This window comes from Muscardinus avellanarius (assembly GCF_963383645.1).
Source record: "Muscardinus avellanarius genome assembly, chromosome: 4".
In the NCBI taxonomy this organism is placed as follows: domain Eukaryota; kingdom Metazoa; phylum Chordata; class Mammalia; order Rodentia; family Gliridae; genus Muscardinus; species Muscardinus avellanarius.
In genome coordinates, this window is record NC_137789.1 from 137,293,205 (window position 1) to 137,311,425 (window position 18,221).

General features: G+C 48.4%; 1 protein-coding gene across 1 annotated transcript in view; it reads left to right on the forward strand.

Moving 5' to 3' along the window:
- Positions 1–6,461: 6,461 nt before the first annotated feature.
- The window catches only part of SORCS3 (sortilin related VPS10 domain containing receptor 3), a gene marked incomplete at both ends in the record, with an annotated part of 623,015 nt that continues 611,255 nt past the window's right edge, over positions 6,462–18,221 (forward strand). Inside the window, one exon of the mRNA XM_080694612.1 lies at positions 6,462–7,079. Coding sequence (XP_080550738.1) covers positions 6,462–7,079 — 618 coding nt within the window. The remainder of the gene's footprint in view (positions 7,080–18,221) is intronic.

Consider the following 18,221-nt stretch of genomic DNA (forward strand, 5'->3'; position numbering starts at 1 on the left):
TCGATTGATCGGAACTGAGAAATTCACTTTGTCTAACATGAAGCAATGGCCATAGAAGACATAGTGCTTGACTTATAGAAAGCCTTTATTACATGTCTGTTTTCAAGTAGATATTTTCTGCTTTCTTTCTTTTGCTTCCCCCCCTCTAACTTTCACCCCTGAAGTATTGAGGGTTTTGATACTAACCCACTCACACCTATGGCTTCTGCAGGGGGAATGAAGGTTTTATTGGTTAATCATGCAATTCTACTTTGACGGTGTTGAAATGTTATCTAGTCAGGACTTTGTTCTGGTTTGGCCTTCTATAAGAAGTTCATGATGAGGATGAATAAAATCCATTTCTCTAAGAATCTTTTTTTTTTTGGTAATGAGCATCGTGGATGGACATTTATCTTATTTTTTGGCTGCCTGGTATCTGAGCTTTTCTCTTGTGTGTTGGGAAATTTCTCACCTTAGGTGGTAGATCTGGTTTTGCTGTATGTTGAGGGCTGGGGCTAGTGATCCAGTCTTGGCCAATCAATGTTAGTGATACAAAGAGGCAAGTAGGAAGTTGGTGGCCATGTAAGTGGCAGCCACACACAGACTCCAGAGGGAGCACAGACATCTGTGTTGGCAGCAACACTCCATATTCAACTCTGGTGGTGGTACTCAAAGCTGTGGGAGCCCAGACTTGTTGATGGTGGTAATGGGGTCCTTATCGGATCAGTTCTTTCATGTGATTTCAGGCATCATTCTGCCTTACAGACCCTGGGAGCCTAGTTTTCAAGCTCTCCCAGAAATTCTGGGAAATAACCAATATCCTTTCATAAAATAATTTTGGGCTTAAACCAGAAATTCTTTATGTTTCTTACAATGAAAATAGAGATTGACACCATGAGATAAAATGTGGTAAAAATAGTATCATTCAAATCATAGAGGTTTTGCCTTTTTACAAAGTATTTTTGTACTAAAAAGAACAGGTGGCTGGTGATTGCAGCAGAAGTCTGACTATTTACATTCATCGGTTTTGTCTTTCATTGCACATTTAATGAGGGTCAGTTCTGTGCCAGGCATCAAGCCGGATGCTGATGATACAGAATTGGAAGTGTTGGACCAAATAGATATGTCTTTCTTTCATGGACATGAAGTAGAAGGAAGGTTTGATTGTAGTGGTCATCGGGCTACGTTGGTCTCCATTTTAGATTTTGTCTTATAATCCTTTGCCCCTGTAGAAATTCATAGAGTTACAATTTGGACTGTTGTTTTGATGTTAATCAGTTAATTAATTTCCTATATAGTTCTACAAAGAACTATTGTGAAGTAGCTTATAAAAAATGCACAGAGAGAGTAAGATTAGAGATTTTTTTTTCGGGTCTGGGGATGAAACCCAGGGCCTTTTGATCTCTGAGCTACACCCCCTGTTCTAGTTTTTATTCTTTATTTTGAAACAGAGTCTCACTAAGTTGCGGAGGGCCTCACTAAGTAGATGATGCGGTCCGCAAACCACGATCCTCTGGTCTCAGCCTCCCAAATGCTGGGATTACAAGCGTGTGCCACCATGCCTGGTTTAAGATTAGAGAATTGAATGATGAACATAAACAGCATTTAGTAAAAGGGAAGCCTAGGATAGAAATCTTGTCCTGACAGCCATGAAAGTAAGTGAACTGGGTGCTCAGCTTGACTGTGGAGACAAGAGAAAGATGAAACAAGAAGGCAAAGCCAGTTTAAGAAGGCCTTTCAGGAAGGATGTCAGTCTCATAGGAGAGAGCTGCATTGCTCCGACTTCAAGTTTTATGAGGAATTTTCCTTTAGGTCCCCATTTAAAGGGTGCTGAACACTTTATAAAATATGAAAGGTGGCATAATTGGAATGCTTCTCATATGTATGTGTGCATGTGTGTGTGTGTGTGTGTGTATGTGTGTATGTATGTGTGTGATATATCTGGGAGAAGTCGAATGGTTTCACAAAGTATTATTCCACTGTAATAATTTTATAAAAAAAACAAATTACCTGAAATAAGATTGAATTGGCTGATCTTTTATATTGATTACAGGTTAAAATAAAAATCTTTGATATATTTAATTCAGTAAAATATAAAATGAATCTCATTGATTCCTTTTAACTTTTTTATTTAGTTTTGGTGGTATTGGGAAATGAACCCAGGCTCATTCTACCTCTGAGCTACACACCCAGCCCTATTTTTTATTTTTATTTTCAAAGAGGGTCTCACTAGGTTGATAAGAGTCTCACTACTTGCTGAAGCTGTCCTTGAAACTGTGATCCTCCTGTTTCAGACTCCCAAATACTGAGATTCCAAGTATATGCCACCATGCCTGGCTTCTTTTTATTTTTTAAATGGAGTTACTAGAAGATTAATAATTACCTATGTGGCTCACATTATCTTTCTAGTGGACAGTTGTGGTGCAGAGACTGGCTCCCAAAAGGGAAGAACTAAGGACCAGGAGAAGTTTGGAAGCTGCTGTAAAACCCGAGACAGGAGATGGAAAGGATCAGAGTAAAGGCAGCGATTCTGGGAATGGATGGGAGAAGACAGGTGAAAAGACTTTTAAAATAGGACTTGACAAGTTTTTTTCTTTCCTGGATGTGGGGATTAGAAAGAGGGAGGAGCAAGGTTGCAGGTCAAATGTCTAGTCTAGGTTACTAAGGTGTTGGAGGATGCTTTGAGGTCTTGGTATTAGGGGTTGCAACTTGGATAGGTCTGTTGCTGTGAATTGTCCCCCACTAAAACCCATGTTGAAGCTCAATTCTCCAATGTAAGGGTATTGAGGTGGTGGGCCTCTAAGAGACAGAATTACGTCAAAGAACACCACCCTTGGAAAGGAATATGCTTTCTGGAGAGATTTTTCACTTTTGTAGGACTAGATTAGTACTTGTGAGCATGGGTTTTATAAATCCTGACAGCTCCCTTCAGTCTCTCTCTTGCATGCATCACCACCATGTGATTTCATCTGCCCCGTAAGGACAAAGCATGAGGACCTTGAAAGATGCAATTGGCCAATCTTGAGCTCTCCTACCTCCAGAACTCAGAGCTAAACAAATCTCTCTTCTTTATGATGTACCCAGCCTCAAGTAGTTTTATTTTTTGGTGGTACTGCTGATTGAATTCAGGGCTTCATACATACTAGACAACTGCCCTACTAATGATCTACACTTCCCACCCGTCTTTAAACTTTAGTTTGAGATAAGTTCTGGCTAAGTTGCCCAGGGTGGCCTTGAACTTGCAATCTTCCTACTTCCGACCAGTGGGAATACAAGTGTTTTGTTATAGCAATAGAAAGAAGACAGGCATATGTATGGAGCAATGGGGAGTTCAGGTGTGAATCTCAAGAGAGAGGATGTGGCGGATTGTAGATTCAGGAGCCAACACTAAGAGATGGCGATTAAAAGAGAGACATGGGTGTGAGAGGGAGGGAGAGCAGAATGAGGGCCAAGGAGAGAATTGGGGGAATGACAGATGTTGGGGTTCAGAATTTAAGATGTGTTTGAGAGAACAGAAGCTGGTGCACTTGACTGAGGCTGGCCAGGGAAGCCCCAGGAAGCCCCAGTACCATATAGACCTCAGGAGACATTTCCAGATGGGAAATATGAACAAATACAGGACATGGGTTGTTGGGAGAGGCTGTCATGAAGTCACAGGTGGGGGGCATGGCTTTGATTGAGTCACTTGAAGGCAGATGCCAGATTGCAGCAGCCCAGAATAGAGTGGCTGGTGAGGAAGAGGAGACAGGGTGTGTGGGGCATCTTTGGAGCAGGCAGGGCACTAGCGAAGGTTGGTGGGAACTGGGAGGCTGGCGGGGACAGCACAGTGCTGAGGGCAAGGATTTTTAGGTGAAGGGTGAAAGAGGGAGAGGAAGTAGGGGAAGAGGAGAATTGGTGGTGCAATACGAAGAAAGCAAAGGTGCTGGATACAAGTGAAAATATCACACCTGAAAGTCTTTTTATAGTAGTAATATTTGCTTTTAATTTTACTTAATTTTTTTACTGGTGAATTGTAATTTTACATCATATGGAGGTTAAGAGTGACCCAAACATACAAGCACTCAGCATTCCTTGTCTGAAGTTTTTTTTTTTTCCAAGCATATACTCTAGCCACGTCTCCATTAAGTCCATCTTCAGGATCCCAGAGGCGAGAGTCTCATTCACATGATATAGGGAGTACCTGCCTCTCTTCCAATTTCCTGCTGGCTGGGGCTTAGGAGATTGTTCTTCGTCGAGACCCCTTATTTTGGGTAGGCTCAGAGGAGAGGCATCTCTTCCCTCCGCTACCAGGAGCCTTGGATCTGGCTGCAGCACCAGGTCTCCTCCGCCAGGGGCGCTGGGTACTCGCGGATGGCCGGCTCCAGCTCAGCGCCGGATCCCGCGCCCATCCGGCTTTGGTGTGGAACTTTTCTTGGGGCGCCTTTGGAAGCCCACTGACACCAGGACCTGCTTCATTCTTGGCTGGATATATTCACCAGCTTTCTTTTTTTCGGCGTACTCTCCTCCTCCCTTCCCAATTTTCACTTTGGCTCCGGTGAGAAAGCAAGTTGACGAAGGTGGGGGCTGCCGGGAATCACTGGTGGTTGCCTCTTTCCGGAGGATGCGGGTTCCCAGGCGCCCCCCCCCCCATCACCTTTGAAGCTCCCCTGGCGCTCGTTCGCTACTCTTTCTCCTTTCTTTCACACCATTCTCTCCACCTCGCCATCTCTCCTCTCTTTCCCTTTGTTCGCTCACATTTTCTCCTCCCCACTAGCGCATCTTTCTCTCTCTCGCTCAGCTTTTACCGGTGGGTCTCCTACCATGGAACTCTTCAGTCCCGGGGAGCAGGGGAAGGACCTGGAGGTCCCTCGCCAAGCCCCTTCCCACCAGCCCGCTCCTTTCCTAATGGTCCCTCCTTCAGCTCGCTTCTGGGGCTTTTCAACCCTTAAAAATCCCGGAGCTTCTTGGAGGTGGCGGGCTGCACCTGTGTGCCCATAAGCCCCGCCTGAAGATCATCCTCGGGTTTAGCCTCTTCGACTCCAGCTCGCTCAAACTCCCCGTCTTCCTGTGGTCACCGGGTGTCCCAGCCATACCATGTGCCCGGGCTCCCTGTGGCAGCTGGGGGCTGGGGTCCGATAAGCCCCGCAGCGCTGTACCTTCCAGCTGTGGCGGGCACTTTGAAACAACAAAGCCCGCTCAGAAGCAGGTCTGGGGGAAGAGTAAGGGCGCGACCCGGCACTTCCAGGCAAGAAGATGGGGCTTGGATCTTCCCGGTGGAAGCCGGCCGTCTCTACTACTCTCTCTCCCCACTTCTGGTCAAGGGTCCCAAGGAGAGCCCCTGAATCGGCGGAGAGCTGGCAAGCTCCTATCCCCGCTGCCTCCCGCCGGCTGCTCGCTCTCCCAGCCTCCGGGATTAATCACAGCTGCGGCCGGAGGGGACGGCGGGCGTGCCCGGTGCAAGGAAGAGGGCTGCGGAGAGCGGCCTGCCCTGCTCTCAACATAGCCTTGCTGACGACTCGCAGGCTTCTGGAAATGCAAACACAGCCCGTGCGTGATCGCGAGCGCCCACGGCCCGAGCGCACCCCGCCACTCACACCAACACGCACACAAGCTCGTGGAAACGCGCACGCACGGAGCCGCGCGCCCCCGCTCACCCAGACGCCCCCCAGTCGGCTCAGCCAGGTACCCCCACCCTGAGGCGCCCTCTCGCCAGCCCCGGCGCACCCTCGCCCCCTCCCTCCCGCTCGCGCACACGCACGCGCACGCACGCACTCCCCGCGCCCCCGCACACAGGGGCGGGGGCGCAGGCCTGGGGGCGGGGGGGCGGGGAGCTGCGTCCTGGGTCCAGCCGGAGCTCGGCTTCCGCGCGCCGCCTCCCGGGAGCCTCCGGGCACCCCCTGGCACTCGATCGCGAACAGTTGGCGCTGAAAACACTTTACTCCCCCCCCTCCCCCCTCCCCCGGGACCCTTAGACCTCCCCGCACGCCAGCTCCCGCTCCCGGAACAGGCCGGGAGAGTAAACCCCGAGCGCGGCGGAGTGGCTGGCCCCCAACTCCTCACTCCGAGCGGGCTGGAGGCTGGATTTCGGAGAGAATCGGATCGGGGTCCATTGCCAGTTCCCGTTCCTGGACCTGGCTTTTCATATTTAAAAAGAGGATTTTATCACCTTTGATCACTTCTTTTTACCTAATTTCTGGAAGAGCTCGGCGGGGGAAGGCTTTGGGGGAGATCTTATACCAACAACAGAAAACCACCTAAGGAGCGTTTACTAATTTTCTTTGGGTTTTAAAATCACCCTCTGGACCGAGAGCGAGCGGGAGGTGTGTGTGTGCTGGGGGGGGTGCCGAGGACCGCGCGCCAGCCGGAGCCGCCTCCTTCCCGGCCGCCCCCTCCCCACTCCCCCGACACGCTCGCTCGCCGGCGCGCGCACACCCCCCGCGCCGGACCCGCACCTCGGCGGGCGCCACACACTCGGCAGCCCGAGCCGCGGTAGCCGCAGCGGGATGGAGGCGGCGCGCACCGAGCGCCCCGCGGGCTGGCCGGGGGCGCCCCTCGCCCGGACAGGGCTCCTGCTCCTGTCGACGTGGGTCCTGGCGGGCGCCGAGATCACTTGGGGCACTACGGGCGGTCCCGGGCGTCTGGGCGCTCGGGCTTCGCGGCCACCGGGGTTCCCTCTTCTCTTGCCGCGGGCAGTGGCGAACCGGTGGCCGGAGGAACTGGCGACGGCGCGGAGAGCTGCGGCGCTGGGGCGCCGGCCCAGACCAGAGCTGCTGCCCCAGCAGAGCGGCGGTGACAGGCAGGTTGAAGCCGGGGGAACGTCGCCTGGAGGTGCGCGGTGGGTCCAGGACTTGCCAGCTCCTGGCAAGCCTAGTGGCGCTAGGAGGAGTCGGCGGGCGCAGCCCCCCAGCGCCCTGGAGCGTGGGGACGCCTGGGCTACTGCCCCTGCCGATGGTTCCAAAGGAAGCCGCTCGCTGGCCAAAGGTTCTCGGGAAGAGGCGAAGGCGCCGCGGACCGGGGGACCGGCCGCTGAAGAGCTCCGGCTGCCCAGCACCTCATTCGCGCTGACTGGGGACTCGGCCCACAACCAAGCCATGGTGCACTGGTCGGGACACAACAGCAGTGTGAGTACCCACCTGGTGGGGGATCTGACAGTCTCCTGACAGCAAGGGGGAGTGGGCCTTGGTAGAGGGGGTGGGGTGGGGGGGTGGGTGGATGGATAGTTGCTGTGGGTAGGAAGCAAGAACACCTTCTTGGAAGAGGTTTGTCCGGCTCCCCCTACACCCCCAACAGGTTAGCGGAGTTTGTTGTAAGGTGATGTGTGCATTTGTTTACTGGAGACCTTAGAACTGGGGCTGCCCTGAGAGGAGAGGAGCAATGGTTATCTTAAAGATAAGGGGAGCGGAATCTGTGGTCACTTTCTCCTGTTTTTCGGTGTGGGGGTCGAGGACGTTGGCTGCTGTGAAGGAGCTCCTGGGTAGACTCACAGATCCCTGTGAACATGCGGGTTCTCCTCCTCATGCCCGGCACTCCTCTGCCAAAGGGGAACAGGGAGATGGAAGCCCCCTGGACTTCTAGACCCCTGATCTCTCTTTGCTTAGGTTACATATTTGGTCAGCTCTCGCGGGAGGCAGGGCCAAGTCGGCCCAAGCCTTGGCCTTCAGGTAACCCCAGTTCCTCCTTCAAAGCCCAGGCAACTGCCCTAAAAGGCTATAGGAGAGGCAGTTAAAAAAAGTTTAAAGTGTAGAGGGAAATTCAACAGTCTCCATACTGCTGGCACTCACGCCTGCGCAAGCTCGCCTAAGTCGCTGAGCAGAAAACTCTTGTTTCTGTTTCTGGCACCACAAAGGGCTTCCTAGTGGAGTCGGTCCCCGTGCTTTCTGAGCACCTCTCCGTCCCTCTCTCCTCACCAGGAGGGTCCCCTGGACGCTGCTCTATCGAGAGGTGGCGCCATGGAGCCCATTCCCATGGCCTGGGCGCACGGGACTGGGGCTTCCGGGCTCTGAGCATTGCCTGCCCAGACAGCTGCAGCGGTGGCCCAGAGCGCTTGCCCAAGGGGAGATTCCCACCTTTCACCACCAAAAGCTATGCAGCTGAGTCAAAGAAAGGCCAGGGATGGACGAGCTCCGACAGTCTCCCCCACTCCTTTGCCTCCCGTGGTCCCTACTTAAGCTGGCTTTGTACATCCTTCCTTCTTCTGACTCTTCATTCAGATGAGAACCTGGCTTTTGGTCTAGCACAGGCTCCAGGCAGTGGGTGATGAGTGTACATGCAGCTTTAGGCAATTCATTTGATGGGAGCCCTCCCCCTTGTATTTCTCTTTATGATTGGTGTTGGAAAAGACTTCCATGGGAAATATTTGCCTCATTTTATTAGAGCCTGTGGGTGTTGAGGAAGGGTATTGAATAATGGGAAAGCCAGGGAGCCACAGAGTTGAGCACACACACATGAACAGCACAGGCAGCCCTGCCTCCCTCACCAGATGCTGGCTTCCAAAGACCCATAGAGTCCAGCTCTGGGACAGCTAGCTGGCTCCATCTGCTGAGGAGAAAGACCCTGGGGAGACTCTCACAGCCTGGGGCTGGACATCTTTGAACCTGGGAGCTGGGCAAATGCACCCGTGCGGGGCTGGGTGACGGCAGACTTCTGAATCCCCAGAGGACATGTTTGTTAGTGTGAGTGTGTGAGAGAGAGCAAGAGAGGCAGAGAAATGAACCTTAACTTGATTATAGTTTGAGCATTAGGAATGGCATACTTGTTTTTCACTAGGTGAGGATAGATAGGGTGGGGTGGAAGTAAACGTATCGTAGGAGGAGGAGGTGATGTCCTCACCTATCTGTGGCTTTATTAATGCCACATGGGGACCATATAAATTCACCCTGCTGAAGAGTTGTGTGTTTCTGTTTGATTTTAAGGATTGTTTTTGAGTGCTGACAAAGCCCCTGGAGATGGGACTTTAGAAAGAAAATGCTTCCTGCAAATAGTATTTAAGTGTGCATGGCCTTCTCTGTCCATCTTCAGGGTATCTGAGCAGCAAAGGAGCAAGGGGCAGCCTGGCCCTGGCCCCTGGGGAGTTCAAACAGGGATGAAGGGCCTGGGCAGTGGACCAGGCTGTGCTTGGAGCCCTTATTGACAGCGAAGGGATTTGTGCCATCCATCAGTAGTCAGCCCCTGGAGACTCAGTGGCTATTGCTTCTGGCCAGGCTCACTGCCCCAGGCAAGCACAGAGCATGTCCTGTCCCCTCCCCAGTCCAGGGAAGGACCCTTCATTATAGCCTCTTGGCTGTACCTGCCTCTTCTGGACACACTTTGTCAGCAATACCAGGGAGAGAGGCATCTTAGTTGTCAGGTCTGTGATGCTCCTTAAAGAAGAAGGGGAAAGTACCTGTGAGAGACACAAAGAAAACAACTCTACAAGAAAACCTGGGAGACCAGCATCAGCAACATTTCCCGCTCTACCTTTCCTGACAGCAGGAAAAGTGCAGCCCAGGAGATGATGAAACACCAGGAAGTGGCCTCACCATTGCTTCAGCGTGGTGGCAGATGTCTCAAGGCAGATCACCTGGGGCCTAGCTGACTCTCCTGATTTGCAAGGAGAATTCCATCTTTTCCTTTGGCTTCTGCAGCATTACATGTGTTCTTGTTCAGGAAAGACCCCGGTTTCATTTTTAGCACAGATCGGGCTTTTCTGCTCATCTTCCAGTGCCTTTGGTGAAGCTTGTTACTCTCCCTTCAGGATAGAGCTTTTAGTTACCCATATAACTGAAAATTGAACTCCAGTCTGGCAGAGTTTACAACCAGGGATGTAGAGCTAGACTAGGAGAAGGGCCTAGACTCCATTTCATTGGCCCGTTGTGTGCCCCAAGGACGTAGTGGGCAGGAAGAGATTTTCATCCAAGGGGTAGGGCAGGCGTGTGCTCTGGTCTTTGGACTGGGCTGGGCTGGCTTGATGGGCCAGGGAGGAGGTAGAGGCAGAAGGAAGCAGGAGGAGAGGGCCCTGGGCCCCACCTCTGACATCTCACCCTGCCAGGTGTTCCAGGTGGACAGAGGAGGTGCGTAGACATTAGCCTTGGCCTTGGAGCCCCCACTCTGGAGGAGGGATTGACCGATTTGCTGTTGTTCCTCCTCACTACTTGTCTCCAGCTGGGATCCTGGTGATTAATGGGTTAGAGAGTCTTTCACAAACACCCAGGGGGAGCCCAGTCCCCAGTGGCTTAGAGGGAAACAGAAAAACACATTATTCTGTCCTTTTTCCTTCCAATGAAAGGAAGAAGCCTCCCTGCCTGCTCAGTGAGTTGGCAAATGGCTCTGGAGAGTGGAGAGTTGGGAGGGCACAGTCCACTTCTTCACACCCCTCCTTTCCTCATTAACCCTCCATGGGGCCCCCCATCCCTGGTGCCCAGGTGAGACTGGGCTCTACTTCCTCCCAGTGACAGCAGCGATTTGCAGGCTGCTGCCCCTGCAGTGTGTCTGCTTGGGATGACATGCCAGGTAGTTTTCAGTTAATGTCCCCAGCAGTGTACCTTGATGCAGAGAAGTGGGGAGATGCTCCTCGTTCCAGATCCTCACCAAAGCACCCTTCCCCGAGCACGCTACGAGGTGTAGCACAGATTCCCCCAGGCAGGATTTCCTACCCTTAACCAATGCAGCTGGACTGTGTTCTAAAATATTTACTCCTAATGTGCAAAATAGTGACAGATTTGATCAGATTAATTGTATTTCACTCACTGAAGCATCTGATTGTGGCTCCCAAACAGATTTTTCAAATAGCTTTTGGCTGGATTTGCCTAGCCTTCACCGTCCCCGCTCACAGCCCCTGTGTCACAATATCTTAATGCATTTTGCCTTCTCAGAGGCTTAATAAAGAAGCCTGCCACAGAAGCCATTCTTCAGGGGTTTGCCAAAAAAATGTGTTTTTAATTAATATTACAAGGAGAGCCATCTCAGCTGAGATGTAGCTGGGAAATGCACTGGGACATAACAGCACTAATTGCTGCTGGTCACTGTCTGCTGGGGGTGGAGAGCAGAGGCGAGGCTGGGCAAGGCTATTTGTTGCTGAGTTTCCTCTGATGGCAGGGTTGCAGGCTCTGATTTGCTACTCAGATCCTGCAGTGATTTCCAAGGTGAGCAGAAGTTGCAAACACCTTAATTGGGAGGCCTGATTTAATGATCACAGAAATGCAGGATTTGGAACTTGCTTTGAGGTTGGTGAGGATGAAATGCTGGGAAGTGGCTTATCCAATTGTGTTGGGTTTAAGGGCAGGGGATTGATGGCTTCTGCTGTTAGAAGGTTCAGGAAGCTCTTTCCTTGGTCTGTGTAGATTTAATGTCGTCACTAGAGGAGTTCTGGGGCTGGGTGATCGATCGGTGGGCTCCAAATTATTCCCTAAGGAGCACAGAGGTGCAACCAGGCCAGACACAGGAGATCTGAAGATCTCTCTGAAGGCTGGGGGTTTGCAAGGAGAGATACAGACCAGCAAGTCATCTGAGGTCTGTGTCTTGACCCCCTCCCCATTCACTTCTTGCTTTCTGCATTTCTTTGGCCTTTTGGCTGGCTTGAGATACTTCCTTTATAGGGAGAAAATGTCAAAGAATGATTCTGTAGTGAGTTTGGTAGAAAAACGTCTTATGATGGAGAAGGTGGAAAACGTAGAATGTGCTGCTTAGTGGGTCACTTTTGGCAAGCAAAGGACGAGTGGAATTTGGCTAACCGTGTTTATCCTCCTGTGTGTATCACTGGGAGAAAGGGCTGGATGGTAGTAGTCAGTAGAGATGAGGACACTTTTTTAGTAGTCAGTACAGATGAGGACACTCTGCCTCACACATAGTAGATACTTGATAATGCTTAATAAGTGTGTGGGTGAACGATGGTCCTGAGTTTCATGAAACACAGCCTATAAAGGAATTAGAAAGCATTGCCTGGGATATAGATGATTTCATAACTTGACAACTTCTGTGACCAGGGGTATCTCGTCTGGGATGGTTGCCTTCTAGCTCAAGTGCATTGGGATTCTCAAATTCAAATCTGAAGCCTTTGACCTTGCATTTAGGGCCATTCTCTGTATGTGTGTGTCTTGGGTCTACTTCCCCAACTTTAGCTCTGACTCTTTCCTCCCCTATCTCTCCATTGCCCTAGGGCTCTGCTTAACTCCAAACCTTGCTCTTAAGGTCTTCTTCCCTAGAGACACCCCTCTTCTTCCACTAAGATGCACCCAGTAGTCACTGCTCAGTTTAAGACTCAAGCACAGGGCTCTGTGAAACCTTCCCTAGAAACACTTATTTTCCTTTTCCCTAGTTGTTCCTAGAATTTACGGAGCTCTGTCTATTCAGTCATTTTTAGTTTAGTACTTGCTCACTTTAATCTTGTATTATTTAGTGTTTTGAGGGTAAGAGATGAAGTATTAAATCAGCACCCCCACTCCAACTGGGTATTCTGCTGTTCTCAGGCCTGCCTTGCAGAATGTGATACGGAGCGTGGCACAGAGCTCACTGAGTAACGCTGCCCTGCCCTGGGTAGCTGGATGCCTTCGCTTTAGGGAGGGAAGGGAAGAGGAGGTCATTTTTGCCCTAAGGTGACTAAACGGGTTAATACTGTCTCTTAACATTAAATTTATGCATCTGGTTGTTAATTCATACGTGAATTTTAACATAAGATTCAGAGAGATCCTAACTACACTTAAGTAGAGAATAAAAATAAGGAACAATCAATGATCCTGGCTTCTTCTCATGTGCTGTAGAGATCAGATGAACACCCCCCTCCAAAGGTGTCCAGCCACTGGCTGGGCATGTCCTGTGCATGTGACACCACTGTTCTGGGCACCGGAGGCTTGGTAGGTGTGTGATGGAGGGGAGACAAATAAGGATACGACATTGTTTGCCTCCAGGTGCTTCTAATACGCTTTGGATGTGAGACTGCTCTTCTGTAAAGTTAAATAACACATGACAACAAGACAGATGCCATGGGGTGATATGTGGTTAATTGTCAAGTGATGGTTTGAGGCTAGGAGCTCACAGGATAGAGGATCACTGTGGGAGATACTACAGGCATCGTAGGCTCAGAATGTCAAGGCTGAAGTGCATCTGGGAATTGTCTTAATCCTTGCATTCAGCACAGAGATGAGGGATGTGAGACTCAGACAGAAACATGGCATCCCATCGCTGGACCAGCTGTTTATTCTCTCAGATTGGCCCTCTTCTCTCCATCCCTGTCTTTCTCTTTTCTCCTTTGGGTTAACAGAGCATTTTTGCTTTTAGGAGGGTTTATATGCTTTCAATTAAGCTCAAGTAGGGTGCTTCCCACTTTGCAGGTAAAGTAGATTAAGGCCTAGGATGGCATACATGATGTCAGCCGGAGACACTGAGGAATAGATTCCTACCTCCTGTCCCACAGTAGTGCCCCCCAGGGGCCCTTTCCCCCTACTGCAGTGGCTGCCATGGATAACGAACGAACCAGCTCCTTGGTGTTGCAGGAGCAGTATGTTACTCACCACTGATGATGGGGCCCATCTAAGTCACCTGGCTACTTGAAGTAGTGAGTCAATCAAGCCCGAACGCAGCACCAGGAGTGTTTTACTTGTTTATTTTGATCAGCGTAGTTGATTTTAATTATTTATGGAAATGCTGTTCTTTATAGTACACTAATAAATGTGCTATAATAAATTTGGAAAAAAGTAATGGCATCTAAGAACTCGAGGATTGCACAAATAGATTTCTGCTGTCAAGTCCATGGTGAGGAGCAAAGAAACCATTCTTTCTTAACTGAGATAAGAGGGACCCACAGCATGGTGGGGCCAGCCATTCAAGGCTGTTGTTCAGTAAGAATGTACCATGGCCAAGCAGGGGTCTGTTTCTTGAGACATGCTGGAGGAAAGCTGATTTAGTGCAAAAACTGGAAATAAAGCTATGCAGAATGATCAAGCATTCTATTAGGTTGTGGATTGTGGGATTTTTTTTTTTTAGCCTGGGTATATGATATGAGTTATATGATGGGCAGTATGTGTGGATTCATACTTGTGGAGGGGAGGGGCTTACATCCTAAGTGTAGTCCTCTTTAGGATTTATTGAGAACAGATAGACTGTGGGAATATACAGTAGGTCTTACGCTAAATGTAAAATGGATTCTGGAGCCATGTCCCTGATTTCTGGTTAGCTCTGTGACTTTATCTGGTTAATTGTGTGACACTGGGGAAGCTGTTTATCTCTTCATCTAAAAAAGGGGGTGACGATAATGGTACCTCTTACTTTGGGTTGTTGTAAGGATTAATTTAAATTATATTTAGCACAGTGCTTAAAAGAAGTGTCTGACATATACAAATAAATCCAAGATCTTTTCAGTTAGTTTAGTTGTTATCTTTACTTCTAGAAGGGGCCTTCTCTTCATTTTTAGATGAAAATATTAAAGCAAAAGAAGGAGGCAATTGCCCAAAGTTTCCCAGTGAGCTGATGTTTGCTGAGCCTTCCTGGTACCCAAGCACCATCAGGATGCTCATCTCGGCCACCTCCCAGAGTCCCTGAGCTGACATGTCAGTCTTTTTTATTTTTTTGGTAGCAGGGATTAAATCCAGGGCATTCTAGCTCCGAGGTACACTCCCAGCCATTTTTATTCTTTATTTCGAGAATAAAGAGGGTCTTGCTAAGTTGATGAAGCTGGCATCAAACTTGTGATCCTCCTGTCTCAGCCTCTCAAGTACTGGGATTATGGGCATGTGCCCCTGTGGCCAGCTTATGTCTGTCATTTATATTGTGCTGAGAGATGTACAAGTGAATACCTGGAGTCTGGGTGTCTAGAAACTCATACTCAGAATTTGTAACAGAAGTGGTTAGAGGCAGGTTCAAGATTACACTCATTAACTGGTGAATAGGCCGAACGTTTTTTCTGAGCCTTTCATTGCATGGAGGGTTAAGGTTAGCTTTTGTCTTTGGCATCAGTGATTACGTCTCACAGGTGATCATAGAAGATCTCTTGGAGAAAGCAAGTGAAGTGCATAGCTTTAAGAGAATAGGAGCATACTGAACTGTTGTGCTGCTTGGCAAGCAGAACTCACAGTGCCAGAGACGCACATCAGAGTCACCCAACGAACCTTGACACTCTGCCTTTCTTTTCTCAGTCTCCTTGCTCTGTCTGTTTGTCTGATGTGAAAAGGAGATCTCTCTGGCTGGAAGTCTTTTCAGAATGTCTGCAATCTCTTTCTCAGAATGATCACACCAGACAAATGATTTCGTAGTGATCTACACCCATGGAGTTAAAGGCTCACCTCCACTTTTTGCCTTCACCCTATACACCAAGAATGGAACCTGAGATCCCTACTCAGACACTAGAGGGAGTGTTGCCCTGGGAAAGAAGTGAAAATGAATAGGATAAAATAATGGGAAAATGTTGTACCAGGAATTGTTCCAAAGGAGAGAAGATGAGAAGTAACCTGCAAGTGCTTTGTGCAAGACCTTGTCTGGTGACCCGTAGATGAAGAGTTGATTGGCAGTTCAGGCCTGGGGGCTGATCATTCTTTCAATTCCTGCAGAAAGAAGGAAAAGGACATTTTGTACACATATGTTCATTCAGCAGTCAGACATTCAACCCATTAACGACTGAACTAATTCTCTATAAATAGAATCAGTTAGAAGTGATGCTCAGGCCTGGTTCCTACATCTCTTCTTCCTGGTTCCCCTTCATTCTCTTGCATGGCAGTTGGTCAATAGAAGCTTATTGAGTTGAGTAGAATAAGTGCTTTCTTAAATACTTAACAATGCCTGGGTAAAGAATGAGTGGCTTGGGGATTAGGAGGTCTAGTCTGCTCTAGCTGTCCCCATGCCTAGAGGTTGTAGCCCTGAGACATCACCGCTGTCTCTCTCTGGTTCTTACGCTGTCTCTTTCTGGTTCTTAATGCCTGACTATGATGAGGTAGGCAATTTCTCATCCAGATAGTTATAACCAGGCTAAAGATGACACTGCTGCATAAGAAATGAACCTTTTCTTTTTTAAGAGCTGCTCTCAGTGGGAAATGAAAAGCAACGGCTGAGTTGAACATTATTTTTTTCAGGTCTTAAAGAGTAGTAAAAGCTGCCCTATCTGGATGTGATTACGTGCAGAGGTGGGGGAACCTGTCCACGATAAGAGTTTTGAGATCATAAAACTGGGGATACTTAGGGGCTTATTTTCAGGCTAATTGTGGAAGAGGAGATTCTTAGAGGCAAAAAAGAGTTGCTCATTTCTCATGTTGCTTTCAGTATTATTCATGCCTTTTGACGGAAAGATTTTTTAAAACTCCAAAACATCTTTTCTGTTATGAAAAGGTCCCCAACAACAGTGACCTCGAATAAGTCTCAATGCCTTAGGTTCACTGACTGCAAAGTGATAACACTGAACTTGCAGGGTCATTGTAGGTCTTAGAGGTGATGCACATAAAGCATCTAGCACAGCAGGCTACTTTATTGGTTAAGAATGTTAGTTTGTATTATCTACCAAGATGAGAGGTGGGTCGGCTGAGTGTCTTCTTTTATAAGAGATTCCTTGGTACCTGGACCATTCCCTAAATACTTTCCCATTTCTCTGAATATTGGTCTGACTTTCAACCACCAGCACCATCTTTCTGTGGACCCTGAGCTTGCTTTGACCATACAAGGCACAGGAATTAATTAATGTCTTCAAAGAATAATGTCTTGATCAAGATTCTCAATGTATAATTTAAAGCAATTGAGCATGCAATTTGAAAGAAGGAAAATTTATTTGCTCACAGTTTCATGGAGAGTCTGGGTTCAGTTCATGTGAGTCTAGGGTCTGGCACTCAGAGCAGGGGTCAAGAAGATGTGTGTGTGTAGCTCTGCTCTCACACTGTAGAGGCCAGAAGCTGAGAGAGGGAGAACGGGAGCTCTGCTCTCACATCATAGGGGCTGGAAGACAGAGAGATCAAGTGAGCAAAGGGTATCCAAAACACAAGCACAGTCCCTAAGGCCACGCTCCCAGGGACCCATCTCCAGCCTCACCCCACTGACCTAGGTTACCATCCAGATAAGTTCATTACAATGGATTTATTTACTGATGAGATTACAACCTTCACAGTTTACCTGTATCAGCCCTGAGCTCTTCAGGGAACATTCTATATCTGACAATAACAAACAGTGAGAAGACACTTCTCAATAGCTAATAGAAATTGGTGGTTAAGTAGCCAGGTCTTTTGCTCACTCTGAGGCTAGTTTTCTTATTGTCTCCTAGAGTCCCCAGTGAGATTAAATCCCAGTTGCCTGCCATGGTAACTTGCTTTTTTTTTTTTTAAGCTTAAGCAATTTTTATTATTACAAAGGCATAAAGAAGGGACAGAAATTATAAAGCCCTATATCAGAGAGTGACATAGTGGAGTGACTTGAAAATGAGACACTGAAGTTTTTGAATACTGAACAGTTTTTATAAAGATTATTATCACACGCCGGGCGTGGTGGCGCACGCTTGTAATCCCCGCGCTTGGGAGGCGGAGATAGGAGGATTGCACAGGTTCGAAGCCAGCCGTGCTGGCTTAAGAGACCCTGTTTCCAAATAAAAAATATAAAAAATAGGTGTCTGGGAGTGTAGCCCGGAGGTAGAAGGGTTTCCAGGAACCCCAGTACCACCATCAAAAAAAAAAAAAAAAAAGATTATCTCTTATCTTTGCTAAACCAATAGTCTTCCTGACCTGACTAGGTGTAGATCTACCTATTCTCTGGGGCAAGACTTTTGATGTGATTGTGAGGATTCACAATACTCTCTTATATACTGTTTAACCAAAAATTTTCTTCCTGCATAGGTGGGCTCACCCTGTTCTCTGGACCAAAATGTGTTACTTGGTTATCAGAGTCAGGGATCTCATGGTATCTTCCCTCTTTGAAGGCCTGTCCCATCCTCTCCAGTTTTGGGGGAGTTTTAGCCTATCTGCTAGAAGTTATTTACCAAGTAAACCTGTCTTTAAAATACGAAGGCTCTGGGCTACAAGTCTTTTGTGTTTTTGCTAGTCACTTTTGGTTCCAGGAACTCTGCAGCTTCCCCTCTCTGCCTGAATGTCTGTGCAGGACCAAAGCTATTTTCCAATGCATTCTGAAATTAGTGTCAAAGCCATTTCCCAATACCAGCACATTCCCCCCTCTTTCTATTAACTTCCTGATACCTGTCAGGCCAACGTAATTTGCCTAAGTATGAAAGCTTATTCTTATTAACCCTTGATATAACTCTTATTAGCAATCAATACAGGCTCAGTCCCCATCAGTCTCCCTCTTTTTATTAACTTGCATGCACCCGTAGC